This window comes from Vespa mandarinia, chromosome 11 (assembly GCF_050613455.1).
Source record: "Vespa mandarinia isolate Hongniang chromosome 11, ASM5061345v1, whole genome shotgun sequence".
Classification (NCBI taxonomy): domain Eukaryota; kingdom Metazoa; phylum Arthropoda; class Insecta; order Hymenoptera; family Vespidae; genus Vespa; species Vespa mandarinia.
Genome location: NC_140820.1, coordinates 3561354 through 3578504, shown reverse-complemented (window position 1 = coordinate 3578504; position 17151 = coordinate 3561354). Strand labels below are relative to the sequence as shown.

Genomic DNA, 17151 nt, shown 5'->3' with positions numbered 1-17151 from the left:
GAAAAAAAAAGAAAAAAGGGAAAAAATGCATCGAGTCGAGTTTTCTCTGACGTAAGCCTCTTGTTCCTTATCAAACGAGATTCGCTTTATCTCGCGAGCCTCTCGATATCGAAAATCCAATTACGTGAACGTCTATGCTCGGTGCACGGTAGACATCCTAAATTCGTTTTTGATTTAACCGAGTGGTTCGGCATGTCCAGAACTCGCTCGATAGAGCTTCGATTCTCTGATTTCTGATTCGGTTACTTCCATCTCCGTAGAGATCCTAGGCTATAACCATGAAGCGAATTCGAATCGACGAGATGTCAGCGTGCTTTAACGTCACGACACGGAGATTGGAAAAAATATAATGGAACGTTCGATGTTCACGTCAATGTCCTTTTTTAACGAATTTCAAAAATTCTGTCGAATTCGAATTGATTCTAATCGAAGGATAAATCATTTTGATACGACGATCGTCGAATCTAATGGATAATAAGACATGGAAGAAAATAAAACGATAAACATTTCTAATTAATCAATTGTAGTGAAAATTAAGTGACAAACAAAAATGATCAAAACTTTTCAAAGGGATTCAAAAATCATTCTATATTAATTATAAGTTCTCAAACGAACTATTGTAATTTTCTATCGTTTTAACATTAGCATATAATAATACTATTCAGTTAAGTACAAATAAGATTAGTTTAACAAAAGTGATTAATATATTAATCATTCGATTTATTTTAATGAACTATATTCTTCCCAGGCGTACTTTCAAAGGGAAGCCTTTGTAAATTCAATTTAAAAGAGTTCTTTCATCGAAGGAACATCTGTGCGCATTATGCATATAATTTGAGATGGTAATAGCCGAGAGGAAAAACTTCAAATAGAATATACAGTATATTAACTATTATTTAATTATACACGGTCTTACATATCTTTAGACCGCATTCATTTTCTTTTCGAGCGTAAGAGAATCTTGACGTTTACACGAAGATCAGAAAAAAAAATTCTCCTATATTCTATTAGACGTATCTCGTATATTCAAATATCACCTAAAACTCTATTATAAAATCAAGAATGCTTCTTCATCTATATATGTATTCGTTATTTTCTTCCTAATGATTATATCGAAGAACGAACATTAAACAAACAGAAAATTTACATATTGTTAATTTGAATGTAAACAAAATTTCATATTTTTCATATTATTTAACTCCGTTTATATCGTACAGATACATATATATTACCGTGTTAAATAATACATTATTATCGATAATCCATTTGTTTTCACTCAATTTTAATAATTAAAATACATCGTATATACGTTAAATTATTTTCTCTTGTATACGTTGCACAATTGTATTGATTATAATCGAACATATTTTATTTCTACTTCTTTATTTTCCTTTTTGTTTTTTTTTCTTTTTTTTTTTTTTTTTCATCTTGGAAGACATTTTCATCTTGAAACTTTCATTGTATCGAAAATATATGTGATATTTATTGATTAAATATAACTTTTCATGCGTGGAACTAATTAATAAAATCAATGCGTTTCTATCTTCAAATTGCATCTATTCGAGGAGAATACGAGTGCTTGGAAGTTCAAAGGCATTCACAATTGAGTATGTATATCTCTCCATTAGGATATCGAGAATCCAATCGCTCCACAACTTCCACGGAACATATCCTCCAAATCGCGAGTGGCGCACGCCTCGACATACGTGTCGTCGTGTCCTCGAATGCTCGTAATACTTCGTGCCAAGATTCATACAACGGTATGTCGAGAGCGACGATATGCCGTGTAAAAGCAAACTCGTAGTTTCCAAGAAAAATTTCGATCTTCGATGATCATTCTGAAAGTAAGCCACGAATGATGAAAAAAAATCTTTCCCTTTCGAATCAAAAATGTCTCTCCTTTTTCTCCTTTTTTTCGTTTTTTCTTTTTTTTTTTTTCTTTTCCAATCGAACCTACTCACTTTAAAAGACCTCAACTTTCTCGCGATTTCATTCGAAAAAATAAATCAAGAACGAATTTTAAAATATAAAATATTGTAATATTTAAGATGAAAATTAATAAAAGTACTGATAGTATTATGTAAGGAAATGATTTGACCATGATTACATACATATCTTTCCTTGAATATATGAAAAATTTTTTGATATTAACAAAATTCGTAACCTCGAACTTTAAAAAACGTAATTTTTCTTGCAAAATAATCGAGGAAGATTAAAATTTTTATTGAACAAAAAGAAAATAGAGAGAAAAAAAAAAGAAAAAAAAATATACCAGGATCATAACTGATGTTTTACGAATCCAATACGTACACTATAAAACCGGTTATGAAAGCACAAATAAGAGGCTTTAGGACTTACCAACTTCTGACTTGTCTAATCAGATCCCAGAAGAGAGAAAGATAAAAGAACAAAATTATATAAAAGAGCTCTCTCTCTCTCTCTCTCCTCTCTCTCTCTCTTTCTTTCTCTCTTTCTCTCTTTTTATCTCTCAAGAGATTCGCACCTTTTACCGGTTGTTCGAATGTAGTGAAAATTCGTATGACGCTGCAAAACGACTTGTGTTGCTCTAATGACAGGCCATTAGGGTTCTTAATGACGGACGATCATAGATGAGACAGCAAGAGAAAGAGAGAAAGAGAAAGAGAAAGAGAGAGAGAGAGAGAGAGAGAGAGAGAGAGAGAGAGAGAGAGAGAGAGAGAGAGAGATATTATTACACGTTAGCATGCATAAAGATGTAATCATGTGTAATGACTCGACGCAATTGGCACACAAAATAAAAAAAGAATAAATATCGTTAATATTAAAACCAATATATCATTTTCGAAATAAATCTGATAAATCCTAATGGTATCTTATATATTTGATCTAACTAAAATCGAAATAAAATTTCATACAAATTGCATGCATAAACAATAAATTCTAATCAACTTTACCAGTATTAAAATCGTACTGAAAGTTACATTATTAAGGATGACGTTACTGTCATGACTATTTTGATCACGAACTTTTCCCATATGTGGTTCGTCGAAGTGGATGCAAAATGAGCTTCGCTAGCTAGGAAAATTGCAGGGAAATTGCAGGAAAACAGAGAGAGAGAGAGAGAGAGAGAGAGATAAATAGAGAGACGGAAGGTTGGTAAAGGGAGACTCGATATTAGCAGATAGGCATACGGATAAGGAGAGAGAGAGAGAGAGAAGTGGAGAGAGAGAGAGAGAAGAGGAGAGAGAGAAGAGGAGAGAGAGAGAGAGAGAGGGAAAGAAAAAAAATTGAAGGCGAAGAAAAGAGGAAGAAAAAAAATGTGAATCTAGTAATTTCCGATGTAATAATAGCCACCCTCCCCCGCATCCACTTTTCTCATCTTCTATCTCTGTTGTTCATTCTTTCTCTTTTTCAGCACATGCAAAACGAGTACGATAAAACCCGGGGATATTGCCTTATTCAACGGCCGTTGAACGCAACGTAGCGACTGCAAAGAGGCTTTGTTGTAGACTTCCCTCTTTCCCCATTTTCTCTGACACCCCTCTGATCGCAATGCAAAGGGGAATTCCTGCTATATTTGCTTGCATCTCGCACGATATTCGAACTAAGAAACGACAGCGATACGACGAAGAACCGACGACTTTGAGAGTGGTAATAGCAATGAAAAAGACTCGCGATATCTAAATGAGAAGAGCGATAGAAGTTAAGAATTTTGCACGAAAGACGAGAGAAAGAAAAGAAAGGGAAAAAGAAAAAAAGAAAAATTCCGATAAAAACATTAAATAATCATTTGCATTAAAATTTATCTCGAAGTTGTTTTTAATTTTTACTTTCTGTATTCAATATCTCCTTTCTACATACGTGCTTTATCGAGAGAAAAAAAAAAAGAAAAAAGAAATTTACCTCGTATCAATATCCATGAATAAGAATATAAATAAAAAAAAAAAAAAAAAAAAAAAACAAAAAAAAAACAAAAGAAAAAATAAGAAGAAAAAAGAAAAAAGAAATATTAAAAATCATTCAGTGGATGATCGTCACTCTGGGAATGTTCGTGGATATTTTTCGACAACCTACATCGTAATAGTCCATTGGAAACCATGCGAGAACATTGGAGAACGAGAGAGAGAGAGAAAGAGAGAGAGAGAGAGAGAGAGAGAGAGAGAGAGAGAGAGAGAGAAATGATTAGGTCCTCAATGACAGGAAAGACAATTTCCAATGGGAATCGTAGCGCTATAGAACAATCGATGAGCCACTAGGGAGACCAAAATACGAGCGCTACTGAAGTTTTAAAACCCACAAAGGAATAGTTTAAAGGTGTTGGATTGTGGCCTCAACTATCTTTCTCTTTTTCTTTACGCCCACATGTCGTTCTTACCGTTTCCCTGTCTTCCATTCTTTTCCTTTCTTCACAATTTCATTTCCGTAAGGTCACAACCTCGCTCCTTTGTCTACGTCCATATCCTCGAAAAAGACACTTTCACGCTAAATTCTTAACACCAGAACACGCCTATCTCCTCTTCTATCATTTCTTCGCCAAGAACAAAAATAGATATACATTTTATAAATATAACGCGATATCGAGAGAATTTCGAAATGAATGAAACTCGAATATCATGTGAAACCTGTTTTATTCATTAAAACTCGTTTTACCAATGAGCACGTAAAAACGATAGTTGAAACTGATAACTTTATGATCGACTTCACCTTTCTCGATATTCTTTCTTTCTTTTTTTTTTCTATTTAACATAAATAAGCAATTTCACTTTATTTGATCTTATGCAAACTTGTTTCGCCAATTAACATGGACGAAATTAAATGATCATTAAAATAAATAACTTTTATGAAATATTTCATCTTCTTAAATTTTAACATTTCTCATAAATAATTTTTTCCCATAAATGACTTTTCAACCATTCAAATTTCAACCATACGTTTCATCGAAACTTGTTTCACCACTATGAGCACTGTGGGATTATTATTAAAAAAAAAATAATAACTACGAATGATTTGAATCGAGATTCCATCCTTCGATTCTTCGCGAATTCATTCCGATGAAAAAATAAAATTTGTTTATTTTGATACTTACACAATCGTTTACTATGTGTAGGAAAGCAGAATCGCTGATGATGTAATGAAGCCTAACGTGTATATTCACAATCTCCATAAAAGGCATTTGAACAAATTAGGAAAAAAGTATGAGAAGAGAGATAAAGAGAGTGATCGATCGATCGATTTACGATTTACGAGAATTCACGAATTTGTAACTATTTCAAATATTTCATTGAAGGAATGCTCCAAAGAAAGGAAGAAAAAGGAGTTGAATGGGTCGACGGGATATTTGAAACCACGTTACCTAATTACGTACGCGGAGAAACGTGCGACAAGGACGAAAAGAAAAATCGTCACGAAGTTACTGGAAACTTGCCTAGAACGTTAGCACAAAGTTCTTAATTAATCCTATTAATTAGATACACTGTGTTGCAGGCATTCTGTACCCGACACGAGAGAAAGAGAATGAAAAAAGAAAAAAGAAAAAGAAATAAAGAAAGATAGAAAGAAAGAAAGAAAGAAAGAAAGAAAGAAAGAAAGAAAGAAAAGAGAAGGAAGGAAAAAGCATTTTGGATCGCCACGTTTATATTCGTTCGCGTACACGTTCTTGATTGATAAAACTTTTCTATGTGTTCTAACGCGCGTTGGAGTTTGTAGATCGGCGGTGTGTGACGACGACGACCGCGATATTAAATGCGGTTGCTCCGTTCGTATGAATTCGGAGATAGAACCAATTCGTTCGGTTGTTTCAATAATAATTGACAGCTCGAAATAGATTGAAAATAAATGCAATAACGATAATATTAGTTATGTATTATTTACATTGTATAAATTCTCTCTCATAATGATCTATTGATCCTTTTACGATACTTTAGTCATACAAATTCCGTATTCATTTTCAACAAATCGATGCTTTCTGAATTGACTACAACATTATTAGAAAATATACAATAACTGTTGGATATCGTTTATCGATCGAAATGCAATAGCTAACGAATGAAAAAAAAAAAAATGGGAACAATTAATAAAACGCGAAACGCGTCGATTTGGCGAGTGAGATCTAATATTCCGAACGTATTTGGTCATCGACATTTTTGAATAAAGTTAATAAAAACTCAATCGCATTTTAACAAATCCAACGAAATAGAAATGTTTTTGTTCTCTTTCTCTTTCTTTCTCTCTCTCTCTCTCTCTCTCTCTCTCTCTCTCTCTCTCTCTCTCTCTCTCTCTCTCTCTCTCTCTCTCTTTCTCTCTTATACATTTGTAGCATATACCGAATGGACTATGTTCGAATGAATTACGAACGGATTAGAAATAATACAGGTCATTGGATGAGTACAAATCGTTGCATTAAAAAAAAAAAAAAAAAAAAAAAAAAACAAAAAAAAAAGAAACGAAGAAAAGAAGAAATGAAGGAAAAAGATAGAAAAGAAAACGAAACAACGAGTGTCTATTTTCATTGTCTTGGGAAATGGGAAAACTGAGAAAGAGATAAACAAATGGAAAGAGAATAAAAATGAGTGACAAAAGGAAAGCGAGAGAGAATTTACCAACGAAAGGATTTCCGTTAGGAACGCAATTAAGTGCTGTAATGAGATTCCTACGACGGTGGATCAGCGTCTTTTCGATGTACGTAGACCAATGTGAAATTTGAAAACGATCTAAGTTAAATGAACATTTTCCTCCCACCTCTTGTCTCTCTTTCTTCTTCTTTCTTACCTTAGATATCTCGAGAAGAGAGCAAGGATATCGGATGTCGTTCGTACGCCTAATTAAACTTTCGCCCAACCGACGACGGACTTTATATATACCTATATATATATATATGTGTGTGTGTGTGTGTGTGTGTGTTTGTATGGATGTATATACTGTATAAAATATATATATATATACATATATATATATATATATATATATATATGTATGTATGTATACGATAAATATCAAAGTTTATAGGAGATCGTAAAAAAGAAAAAAAAAAAAAAAAAAAAAAAAGAAAGAGAAAAATATGAGGAAAGACATGGAAAATGTTGAAAAATAAAAGAAATAATTAAAGTTAAATAAAGAGAGAAAGAATAGACAAGATACAAATAAAACTATAAGTGAAAGGGTGTTCTTGCTTTGCTTGCACGTCGCTCCGATTAAATTGCGAAGTAATTAAATTATGTATAAGAAGGTAACGGCCTGTATAATGCTAGTGAGACTTTCCGGGTCTTCCTCAAGTTTCAATTATATTCTTACGAAAGTCTCTAACACATTCCTTGGAAAGCTTCAACCCCCCTTTGTACGAATAGTTACGAGAACATTTCTTCTTTTCTTTTTCTTTTTTTTTCTTTTTTTTTTTTCTTTTTTTTCTTTGTTTTCTCCTTATTCTTCTTTCTTTCTCGCTAAATAAAGTAACAATTTTAATCCTGGGAATAGGTAAAGATCAACTTGTTTATCTAGTTCATTAAGAATGTTTAATATACTTTCATTAATGAAATTTTAATCCGAACTTTTATATCTATAGTAAGAAAGATATAACTTTTATTTTTAAAAAGAAAAGGAGAAAAAGAAAAGGAAAAAAGAAAGAAAAAAAAATAGAACAAAAAATCTAAATTTTCTCTTGTCGAAATCGAAAAGAGATCGAAAAGAAAGTTCTTTATAATCCTAGAAAGAAATTTGAATTCTTACGTGTTCGTTGTACGAGAAGATCAAAGGAACAGCAAAGAGTCCAATGAAAAATCGGATATCTAACGAAAAGAGGAAACGCCAAATTTCACGTACCAATTCACTGATATATATTTCTTTTGAACGTAGAAGAAGATGTAAATAAGTAGTTTTATACTTTTCTCACATGCCTATTCGATCGACCTAGAGCTATGAACATTAAGATTGTTGAATCGGAATACGTACTCGACAAAATTTCATCTTCCGCTCGATATAAATGTTTCTACAGATTCTCTAAAATACATGAAGTAAATAATATACTTATATATATATATATATATATATATATATATATATATATAATAAGTATATACATACATCTGTGATAACATCTACTTCTTACATTTGTTTAATTATCTAATAATACTTTTTGAATTTTATTTATATCAAATGGCAAGATAGAAAATACGATAGGAAATGTTTTGGCATTCACTCAAAAACACCTTACGTTAAAACACCTTTATATATAAGATCAAAGTATATATCTACTTTTCAACGTGAAAATTCTTCGATATTGCGTACCTTCAGCTAAAGCGTCACCTAGAAAACGATCACACATTTTAGCAAAATGCCTCTGGCAAGAGTTTCATGTAACTTTACCGACGGTCGTCCGACTCGTTCCGACGTAAATTCGAAGAGGACTTTGGTCCCGAAGCACGTGAAACTGACGTGAACTGTCCGATCGGTCAAAAACAGACGAAATAAACCGTCGAAGTGCATTCCATCGTACAACTGAGATTGAACGAGCGTCTCATTTATACCTCATTTATTTCTACGTACGCATTTGGAATGAAATAATTTGAACCTTTATATCGATTAGAATTCATTCATTTTAATTACGAATATAAAGGGATTTTGTATAAAATTATTTTACATTTATTCTTTGTAATATTTGAAATGAACGCGACGTTCACGTGTATTTATTAGCGCGAATATAATTCTTTATATAAAAAAAAAAAAGAAAAAAAAAAAAAGAAAAAAAGCACGAGAAAAAATGAAAAATATATGTATAATTAACAAACACTGAAACTCTATTAAATTATTTTATAATTTCGTTATAATATTTATTTAAATAAAAGTATGACGTATATGAGAAAATAATTTAAATAATAAAATTCATATATTTTTAAACCATTATGCTATTCGAAATAAAAAGAAGGACAAAGTTTATTATAAAACCAAGTTGAAAATAGAATGCAACTTGACAACTAACTTGGTTATAAGTGTTACTTGGCTGAGTCATTTGTTTTTCTATGCAAAATAATTGTACTTTATCTTCTTCTTAACGCATCGATAAAATGAATGTTCAATAAGAACAAACAGCGGAAAAAAAATACATTGCAAAAAAGAAAATTACATAAAAGAAAAAAAAAGAAAAAAGAAACAATATTTTTTTAAACGTCACAATTACTACGAACATATCTTTGAAATATGTCATTTAATCATAAGCACTTCTTTAATAATTAATCATAAGAGTTTATCCTGTGATCGAGTGTGATGTTCAGATAGACGATAAAATCAATTCAATTCGTAGATATGAAAGAATTAGATTCTTTTCTTTTTTTTTTCTTCTTCTTCTTCGAGATTCTATTCCCGATAGAGTCGTCGAATTTATTTGAATCGATACTCGGCTAAAATAAAATCTTTCTTCCCCTTCTTCGTACGACCACGATCATATCAGACGTGGAAACGTTCTACCCCTTCTTGCTTCTAGTATTTCTCTTTCACTGACGTAACTGAGCATCAGACTGAAGCATGATGTCTGTAAACGCAAATTAGATCTAGAAAACGACTGCTTTGCGTTGATCGCATCGGTCCCGAAACACAAAGGCAAGGCAAATTGAATTCCGAGATTGAATTCCGACCAATTTCGACCTAATTTTCGCGACACCCTATCTGTCGTGGCCAAGCTTGACGAGAATTTCAGACAAGGGAAAGAGAGAGAGAGATAAAGAGAGACAGAGAGATTTCCAGAACTATCGGCACATCGTTTGAAATTATTCTATGGTCGTAACTCGCTTTGCACATCGAAGAAGAGACAACGTGCTCGACTAAGAAAATTATTACGATGGCCTAAAAGAAAATATATCGATGGATAAAAGAAAATACTTCTTTCTACATAATTAAGAATCTTTTACAATAATTATATTGCAGAAGAATTATTAAGAAACAATTATTCAAGTAATTTACTTGGATAGAATTAAACAAAAAAGAAATCACATGTCACATTATCTATTAAAAAATGAATTTGTCAAATTGCCAATAAAGATATTTTTCTTTTATTTTATTTTAACGTTCCAAGTTTTCCGTGAAATAAAGTGAGCGAGCGTGATTCCGATTGGCCGATAAAATAATGGCGAATATCGCTATTAAATCAAACAAGTTCGTGCCACATTCAACATTGGCTCCAACAACATATCCATCCTTTTCGTGATTACAGCCACTAGTATAGATCAGGCAGGCGCACGCGAGCGTATCTAGAATCGTTAGATTATTCTTTTTTTCGCAAATAAATCGCGTGAGCGTCTAAGTAGATAACTCTGGTTATGACCGCCATCAATTCGAGAAACTAAATTATCTCATGAATTTAGAAAAATAATCTACGAAAAAAGGATGATGATGATGATGATGATGATGATGATAATGATGAAAAAAATTCTCTCATCGATAATTTTTTATTATCATCACATTTTAGCAATTAAAACGAATATTTCTTATAAATCTTAATAGAATAAAATTATCTTCTATTATATCTATTTAATTTTCTACAATTACCGAAAAATAATATTGTATTTATTAACATTTGAACTTTAATAATATTATATGTAATTTATAAATTATTATAATTAATTATTAATGTTAATAATATTATATTCAAATAATTTCGTAATAAAGCGCAAATTTGGCATCATAAATGTTCGTACGAAGATATATTACTCTCTCCGTACGCATTAATAATTAATAAGGTGGATAAATATTATAAGTGTATACCATCAGGTCCCCTCTATAAATCATTAGTTTCAAACAGAAATATAATGATAAAAATCGTGTTATGGATAAATTATTAGTATTGATTAATGGGGGAAAAAAAAGAAAAAAAAAAAAAAAGAAGAAAAAAGGAAAAAAGTCAAAAGAAAAGTTTATTATCAATATCAGTTCTCTCTGTAAAATTATGAAAAATCTTTGAAAATCGAAATAAATCGAGTTATGAATAAAATCGAAATCATAGGCAAATTTTTTGCATTAAAAAAATGTCGTTCATGGCGATGATCACGAGGATCGATCAAAAACGATATAAATGTTTTATATTTTCGCGAAGCTAATCCTTTCAGACAAATTGGATTGCCCTGGAGACACCGTTAAATCATCGAAATCTAATCACGACTGAGATTATTTTTGTAGAAGAGATTCATTGAAGAAAAACTAGGACGAGTTTCGTATACGCTTAACGGGAACACCGAGTTGTTGGGATCTTTTAAACGAACGTCTGCAAACGATATTAGATGTTCGATAAAAGTCGAAAAGAAAAATCTGAAAAGATCTTTACCATCAATGAGAAATTTCTAACGAAATTCATCGAATCGAGAAGAAGGCGCTTTAATTTCCCACGAAATAAGCGTATTTTCCGTGCTCTCTTGAACAGTGAAATAGATTAGAAGCCGTTAAAAGCGAAAGCACGTACTGGTCACATTTTCCAATTACGTACGTGTACGCGAGTAGTTTAGACCACGCTTCCGTGAAGTCCCTTTTTCGATGCTACGATATCCTCGGGATATCGACACGAGGTACTCGTTTTTTTTATACTTCCGTTTGACCTATTTCGATATCATAAAAATCTACGCCCGATGATAAAAATAAAGGACGCATTCAAGCTTTTCTTTCAACGATATAACGCACACATAGACGAACAAGAAAAGAAGAGAAAACTGAGATTGCGCAAGACGAAATTTGCACTGCTACTCGCTCGTTCTAATTTTAAAGATCGGCTACACGCTCCGGTAATTTTATCAACCCGATGCAACCGCGAATGTACTTTCTCTACACCTGTCGATCGTTATTTGAATTAAAACGCATGCAATACTTTAATAATTAATATTAACGTTGAATCATGAATATTATATTCTTCGTAGTTTTTAAAAAATATTTGATATTGCAAATTTAAAAAAAAAAAAAAAGATAAACGTCCTAACGTGTAACACACATAGTTAAGTCATTTGTGTAAAAACGTTTCCCAAATTTCGTATCAAGTAACAATATAAACGAATATTTTCGAGACATCTGTTGCGCACATGAATTACGACTCAACCATATAAAGCAGCTCTCACACATCAGTATAAATGTTTATCTATGTTTTAATTTGTTCTATTTTTTTTAAGCTATTCTCACAACGTTCGTAAACAATCGATAAAGTTGTCTTGTTCTAAATTCGTATAATGCTACGTCGATAATATCCTCATAATTTCTCATCTTATCGATAATATTATTTATATATACATATATATATATATATATATATATATATATATATTTAATCTGTCGGTAATGTATAATTCATTAATCCGTCGATAATCAATAATTTTCTAATATCGATCAAGTTGTTTGATCTTAGAAATAAAATAAATAAGCTGGTCGATGATATCCTAATTACAAAATAAATACTAACAATTAAAATAATTCAAAAGTCATTTTATAAAACATCATACCAATCCAAACAAGTACAATGGCCAAGAGGCAAGTGAGTCAAGGTCAGATTTCCTTGAGAAAATTACAAAACGACGCGCTCTTTGAGGGACTACGATTGCGTACTAGAACGTAAAAAGTACAATGGAGATCTCTCCTATCATAACCAAGAAAAAAGATAAAACGTACGATAAAGAAGTATTCATGATTACAAAGGAGCAAAATTGCAAGGTATTTTTTGCCTTTGTACTTTTTCTGATTTCATTTATCCTTAATAAAAGACTGCTTTTCGATTTAAATTTTTCAAACAAAGGACGCGATATACGTGAAGTTTCCTATTCGCCAAATCAACTGCAACGATTGAACGGACCAATCGCGAACAAGCATCAGGAGAATCGCTAGACGGCGCGTATTTCGACGATTTCGCTGAAACGTTCTGATCTGTTTCATTGATCTAAAATATTTATATTAAATTACATGATAAATCAGAGATCAAGGATTGGAATAAAAAGGAAATTGAAAAGAAAGGCAAAAGAGAATAACGAAAAAACAAAACAAACCAAAACAAAACAAAAAAAGAAAACGACTCACCTTTTCGAGACATTCCTGTCCGATGGCTTTGGGATCGACCTGAACCTCGAGGATGACGGAATTAGCCTGGCTTACGAGGCACCACATATTTCTTCTTCTCTTGCCACTAAGATAGCTTCAAGGAGGAGACAGAGAACAGGTATTTTGTTACGAATCCCGTGACACTGTCACGGGAAAAAAGAAAGAAAGGAAAAAAGAAAGGACAGGGTACATAAAGGAATAAGAAAAGAGAAAAATAAACAACACTCGATGTAATTGCCCTTGACGGAGAACAGTCGTAGGGAGCTTCTTATAATAATGATGTTGATAATGATGATGATAAATAAACGATAGATCTCTCCCTCGGCGTGTTCTCGTTTTCAATCCGAAGACGATCGTAATAGGACGGTGTCGCGTCCGTTGACATAACCAGAGGATTTTTTTAAAATGCTCCTACCCGCACACCTGTCACCGCGTATGCGCACGCGACGACAACCTTTTCGTAGGTCGGCAACGTGCTCACGTTTTCACCGAACGAAAGCGTCTCGTCGTCTTCCATTTCTCGGCGCGGAATGACAGACTGAAACTCCGTTCCGCTTGGCGTGGATTAGTTCGCAAAATCGAATCACCTTCCGGCGACTATCGAATGGCGCTACTTGCGCCCGCGACGCACGCACGTATTTACAACGCGTTGGCCACCAAACGACTACCGCGCGGTGGAGCGGGGATATTCTCGCGTACCTGCACAGCTGATTTCCCCCACTACCAGTTCATAGATTGTATACGCACCAACGGGTAAAGCCACGAACATTGGCCAATCGTGTGCTTCTACCAACGCGTCATCTTGTGCCTTCTTGACGAATCTTATTTGATACATATATATTATTATTTCGAAATATAATTTGAGAATTTTTAGCTACAAGGAAAAAACTTGATATTTATAATATTTATTCATGATAAATATTTCATATTATATCTCTTTAAAAGGAATCTTCTTTTTCTTTCTTTTTTTTTTTTTTACAAATTAAGAAAGTACAATGTGATCGAATTTCGACGATTTTTCTCTTATGTATATGATATTTATCACGCAAGCTTCAAATGCCATGGATATGGCTTAAAAGTTACATTGTGTATATTTTTCAAGGCCATCTGTGTCTCAATTATATAATCATAAAAATATAGGATAATGTATATAAAGCTATTTAAAAGAGAATGAAAGTATTTAATAATATTGCAATGTATGATGCAGATTTTCTAATGGAACATCAACTGTAATAAGTTACAACTATTATTATGATATAAAATATGAGTCGGAAAATACGGTGTTACCGTTTTTTTTTTTTTCTTTTTTATTTTTTTGAACATTAATACTGTACAGACAATCAACCAACTTACAGAGACAGAGTATACACGCGAGGCAAGGTTACCCATAATCGTTAAACTTAACAAAGCATATAATATTTATAAGGGAATATTATATTTCTACATCGTCGCAAGGTTTACATTGGATTGGGAGCTTGTTTGTAAACCTAGAGAGGCTGTAGGTGACATAAATATTTTTTTTTTGTCCTCGATGTTACAGATCATGGAATGACATCTACCAACATACATTAACATTGTACAATTTGTTACCATCACCTTAAACAGTACTAATAAATATCGGTGTTTAAACTTCTATCTGTCGTCCCTAGGCCTTGAAACGGCAGGTAGAAAATGTTTATTTATTTTAAACTTCTATCATTCTCATTACTGTGCTAATTCTGTGACTGTTTATATTGGTGGTTGAAGCTTGGTAATAACATAGTTACAATTACATTTATTGTCTTATAACAATTGCAGGAAAGACTCTAAGAATTTAAATATTACTGTCTATGACTAAACAGTACATATATAAGATTTCCTGATCAACATATGATATAACGGTGATAAATATGTTTTAAGACATGATATAGCAAATAATATTTAATGTACATGTATAGCATAAAATGTAGTATTTATAATCGTTGAATATATATATATATATTTATATATATATATATTCCTTAAAGTTTACATTTCATTGCGATAATTCATGTGCAATTGTGGCTTAATGTCGTACACCAATTCCAAGATTTTATACATTACCTAATTACAAACAATAAATACATTGTTTTTAAAGAGTAATACTATTGTAAAATTTAGAAAATAGAGAGTATTACTTACTGTATCTTTGTGCACGGAAATGGCTTGATTCATTTCTTCAATCTTCACTTTGGTATCGGCTTCAATACGTGCAGCTACATCTTCTTTTGAACCCATATGCTAAATAGAAACAAATAATTATTCAAAATGATATTTTTATCATTTGATAATTTCATGATATATACATTATCAATATATATAAAATTTAATAGGTACAATTATGTAATTTTGATGATATTTAAAAATATTCACCTTTGCTTCAAATCGACGAAATTGTTTTTCTCGTTCCTGTCTATATTTTTCAATTTCATCTTGAGCTTCTTCTTTGGCTTGCTTTAATCTACGAGCTTTACCTATAATATATAAATACAATGTTTATAAATACAGAATTTTCTATACAGGACATCATATATAAACATATATATGAACTTAAAAAATATTATATTTCACATTAATTTTTATTAGAGAGAACTTATTTGATCTTAAATGTATACCAACATAATACTGTACACCATCATGTCTGAAAACGTTGAGTGAGAAATCTTCATCACAAATTTACACGATAAATGAAAATTTTTATTTATATAAATAAAATTTCTATATCACTTTTAGCAAACAGCGGTTACACCCAATTGTAAATTGATTAATAATAATTCTACGTTAATTAGTTTTTCACGATCCTTGCGATATATAATAAATCACAACTGTTAGAAAAAAAAACTCACGCTTTCTAGCTTCGGCAACTTTTTCAGCAGCACGTTTTTCGGCTGCTAAAAGTTGTTGAATACCTTGCGTCTGACTAGCCATCTTTGCAACGAATGAAAGGAATAACGAACAGTGCTATAGGAATTACAAATCGATCATATGACTTTGGAGCTTCCGTTTTCTGCCCCGCCTTAAACGATGGCGCTCTATCTCGTGGTCTCACGTGGTTATTGTTCCACGCACTCTCTTTATCCGACAACGTGAATACACACAACTGCATAGACTTTTGGAGTTTAATACTGGAAGAAATCTAATTGGCCGTTGCCCCACTCTTATTTAATATTACTATATATCACACGTAATTTCCTTACTGACAAAAAAGGTTTTATCTGTTAAGATTATTCATCAAATCCCTGATTTTATAATGGATTACGCCAACAATGAATACAATGGATAATTTTTCTATATAATTTTGAACGACGAAACAAGATCTCATTTTAAAGATAAAGATTTAACCGAGTATATGGTTTTTCGAATTTTTTAAAAAGTTTTATTTTCTTTGCAAAAAAAAGTCGTGTCAACAAATGATGCTTCTTTTGAAAATAGTTTATACATGAAAATAAATTTTATTCAAATATTCGAGAAAAAAAAAAGCCATATCTTTATTTAAAGCTTTATCTTTAAAATGAGACTTTGTTCATCAAAATCGATCAAGAATTACGTCTGAACTTTCTGTTGGCCATAACATTGTTTTCGACATTTTTCGAGAAAAAAAAAGTTTCCTAAAATAAACTTTGCTTTTTAAACTTTGCGATAAAAGAGAAAACGTTCGAAGTTCTCTCTTTGCAAACGTCTAAGATTAAACAATTAATACATTCGATAATTTTAGAATTACTTCAAGAATGTATTGTATAATATACACGGAGTAATTTCCAATGCGTAACAAGGAGAAAGAACGGGACTCATCGAAATTGACATTCTAGAAGAATTTCGACAATGATGAGATTCTCTTGTATCTGTCTCGTTTCTGGCTGAAACTACAGATTTCTACATAGTAGATATTACGTAAAATGCCTCGACGCAATCTGCATGAATAAATTAATTTGATTACTCCATTACAAATTAAAATAAAAAAAAAATAAATAAATAAAAGAGATAATATTAAAAATACTAACTTATTATATAAATTATCTCTCTTATATAAGATTCTGTTTTATAAGACTCCTTATATATATATAAAAAAAAAAAAAAAATCTCATAAAATAAAATATTAAATTA

At 31.7% G+C, this 17151-nt stretch overlaps 2 protein-coding genes across 2 annotated transcripts in view; both read right to left on the bottom strand.

Moving 5' to 3' along the window:
• dnr1 (E3 ubiquitin-protein ligase defense repressor 1) overlaps nucleotides 1–13779 on the bottom strand; it is a 119239-nt gene extending 105460 nt beyond the window's left edge. Inside the window, exon 1 of the mRNA XM_035865213.2 lies at nucleotides 13009–13779. Coding sequence (XP_035721106.1) covers nucleotides 13009–13095 — 87 coding nt within the window. The 5' untranslated portion in view covers nucleotides 13096–13779. The remainder of the gene's footprint in view (nucleotides 1–13008) is intronic.
• Nucleotides 13780–14444: 665 nt separating this feature from the next.
• On the bottom strand, nucleotides 14445–16105 carry Vha13 (V-type proton ATPase subunit Vha13). The gene is made up of 4 exons (XM_035865214.2): nucleotides 15894–16105; nucleotides 15421–15521; nucleotides 15190–15288; nucleotides 14445–15111 (listed from the first exon to the last, which is right to left on the bottom strand). Exons 1-4 carry the CDS (start codon nucleotides 15973–15975, stop codon nucleotides 15037–15039), a joined length of 357 nt encoding a protein of 118 aa, XP_035721107.1. The 5' UTR covers nucleotides 15976–16105; the 3' UTR covers nucleotides 14445–15036.
• Between the last annotated feature and the right edge of the window lie 1046 nt (nucleotides 16106–17151).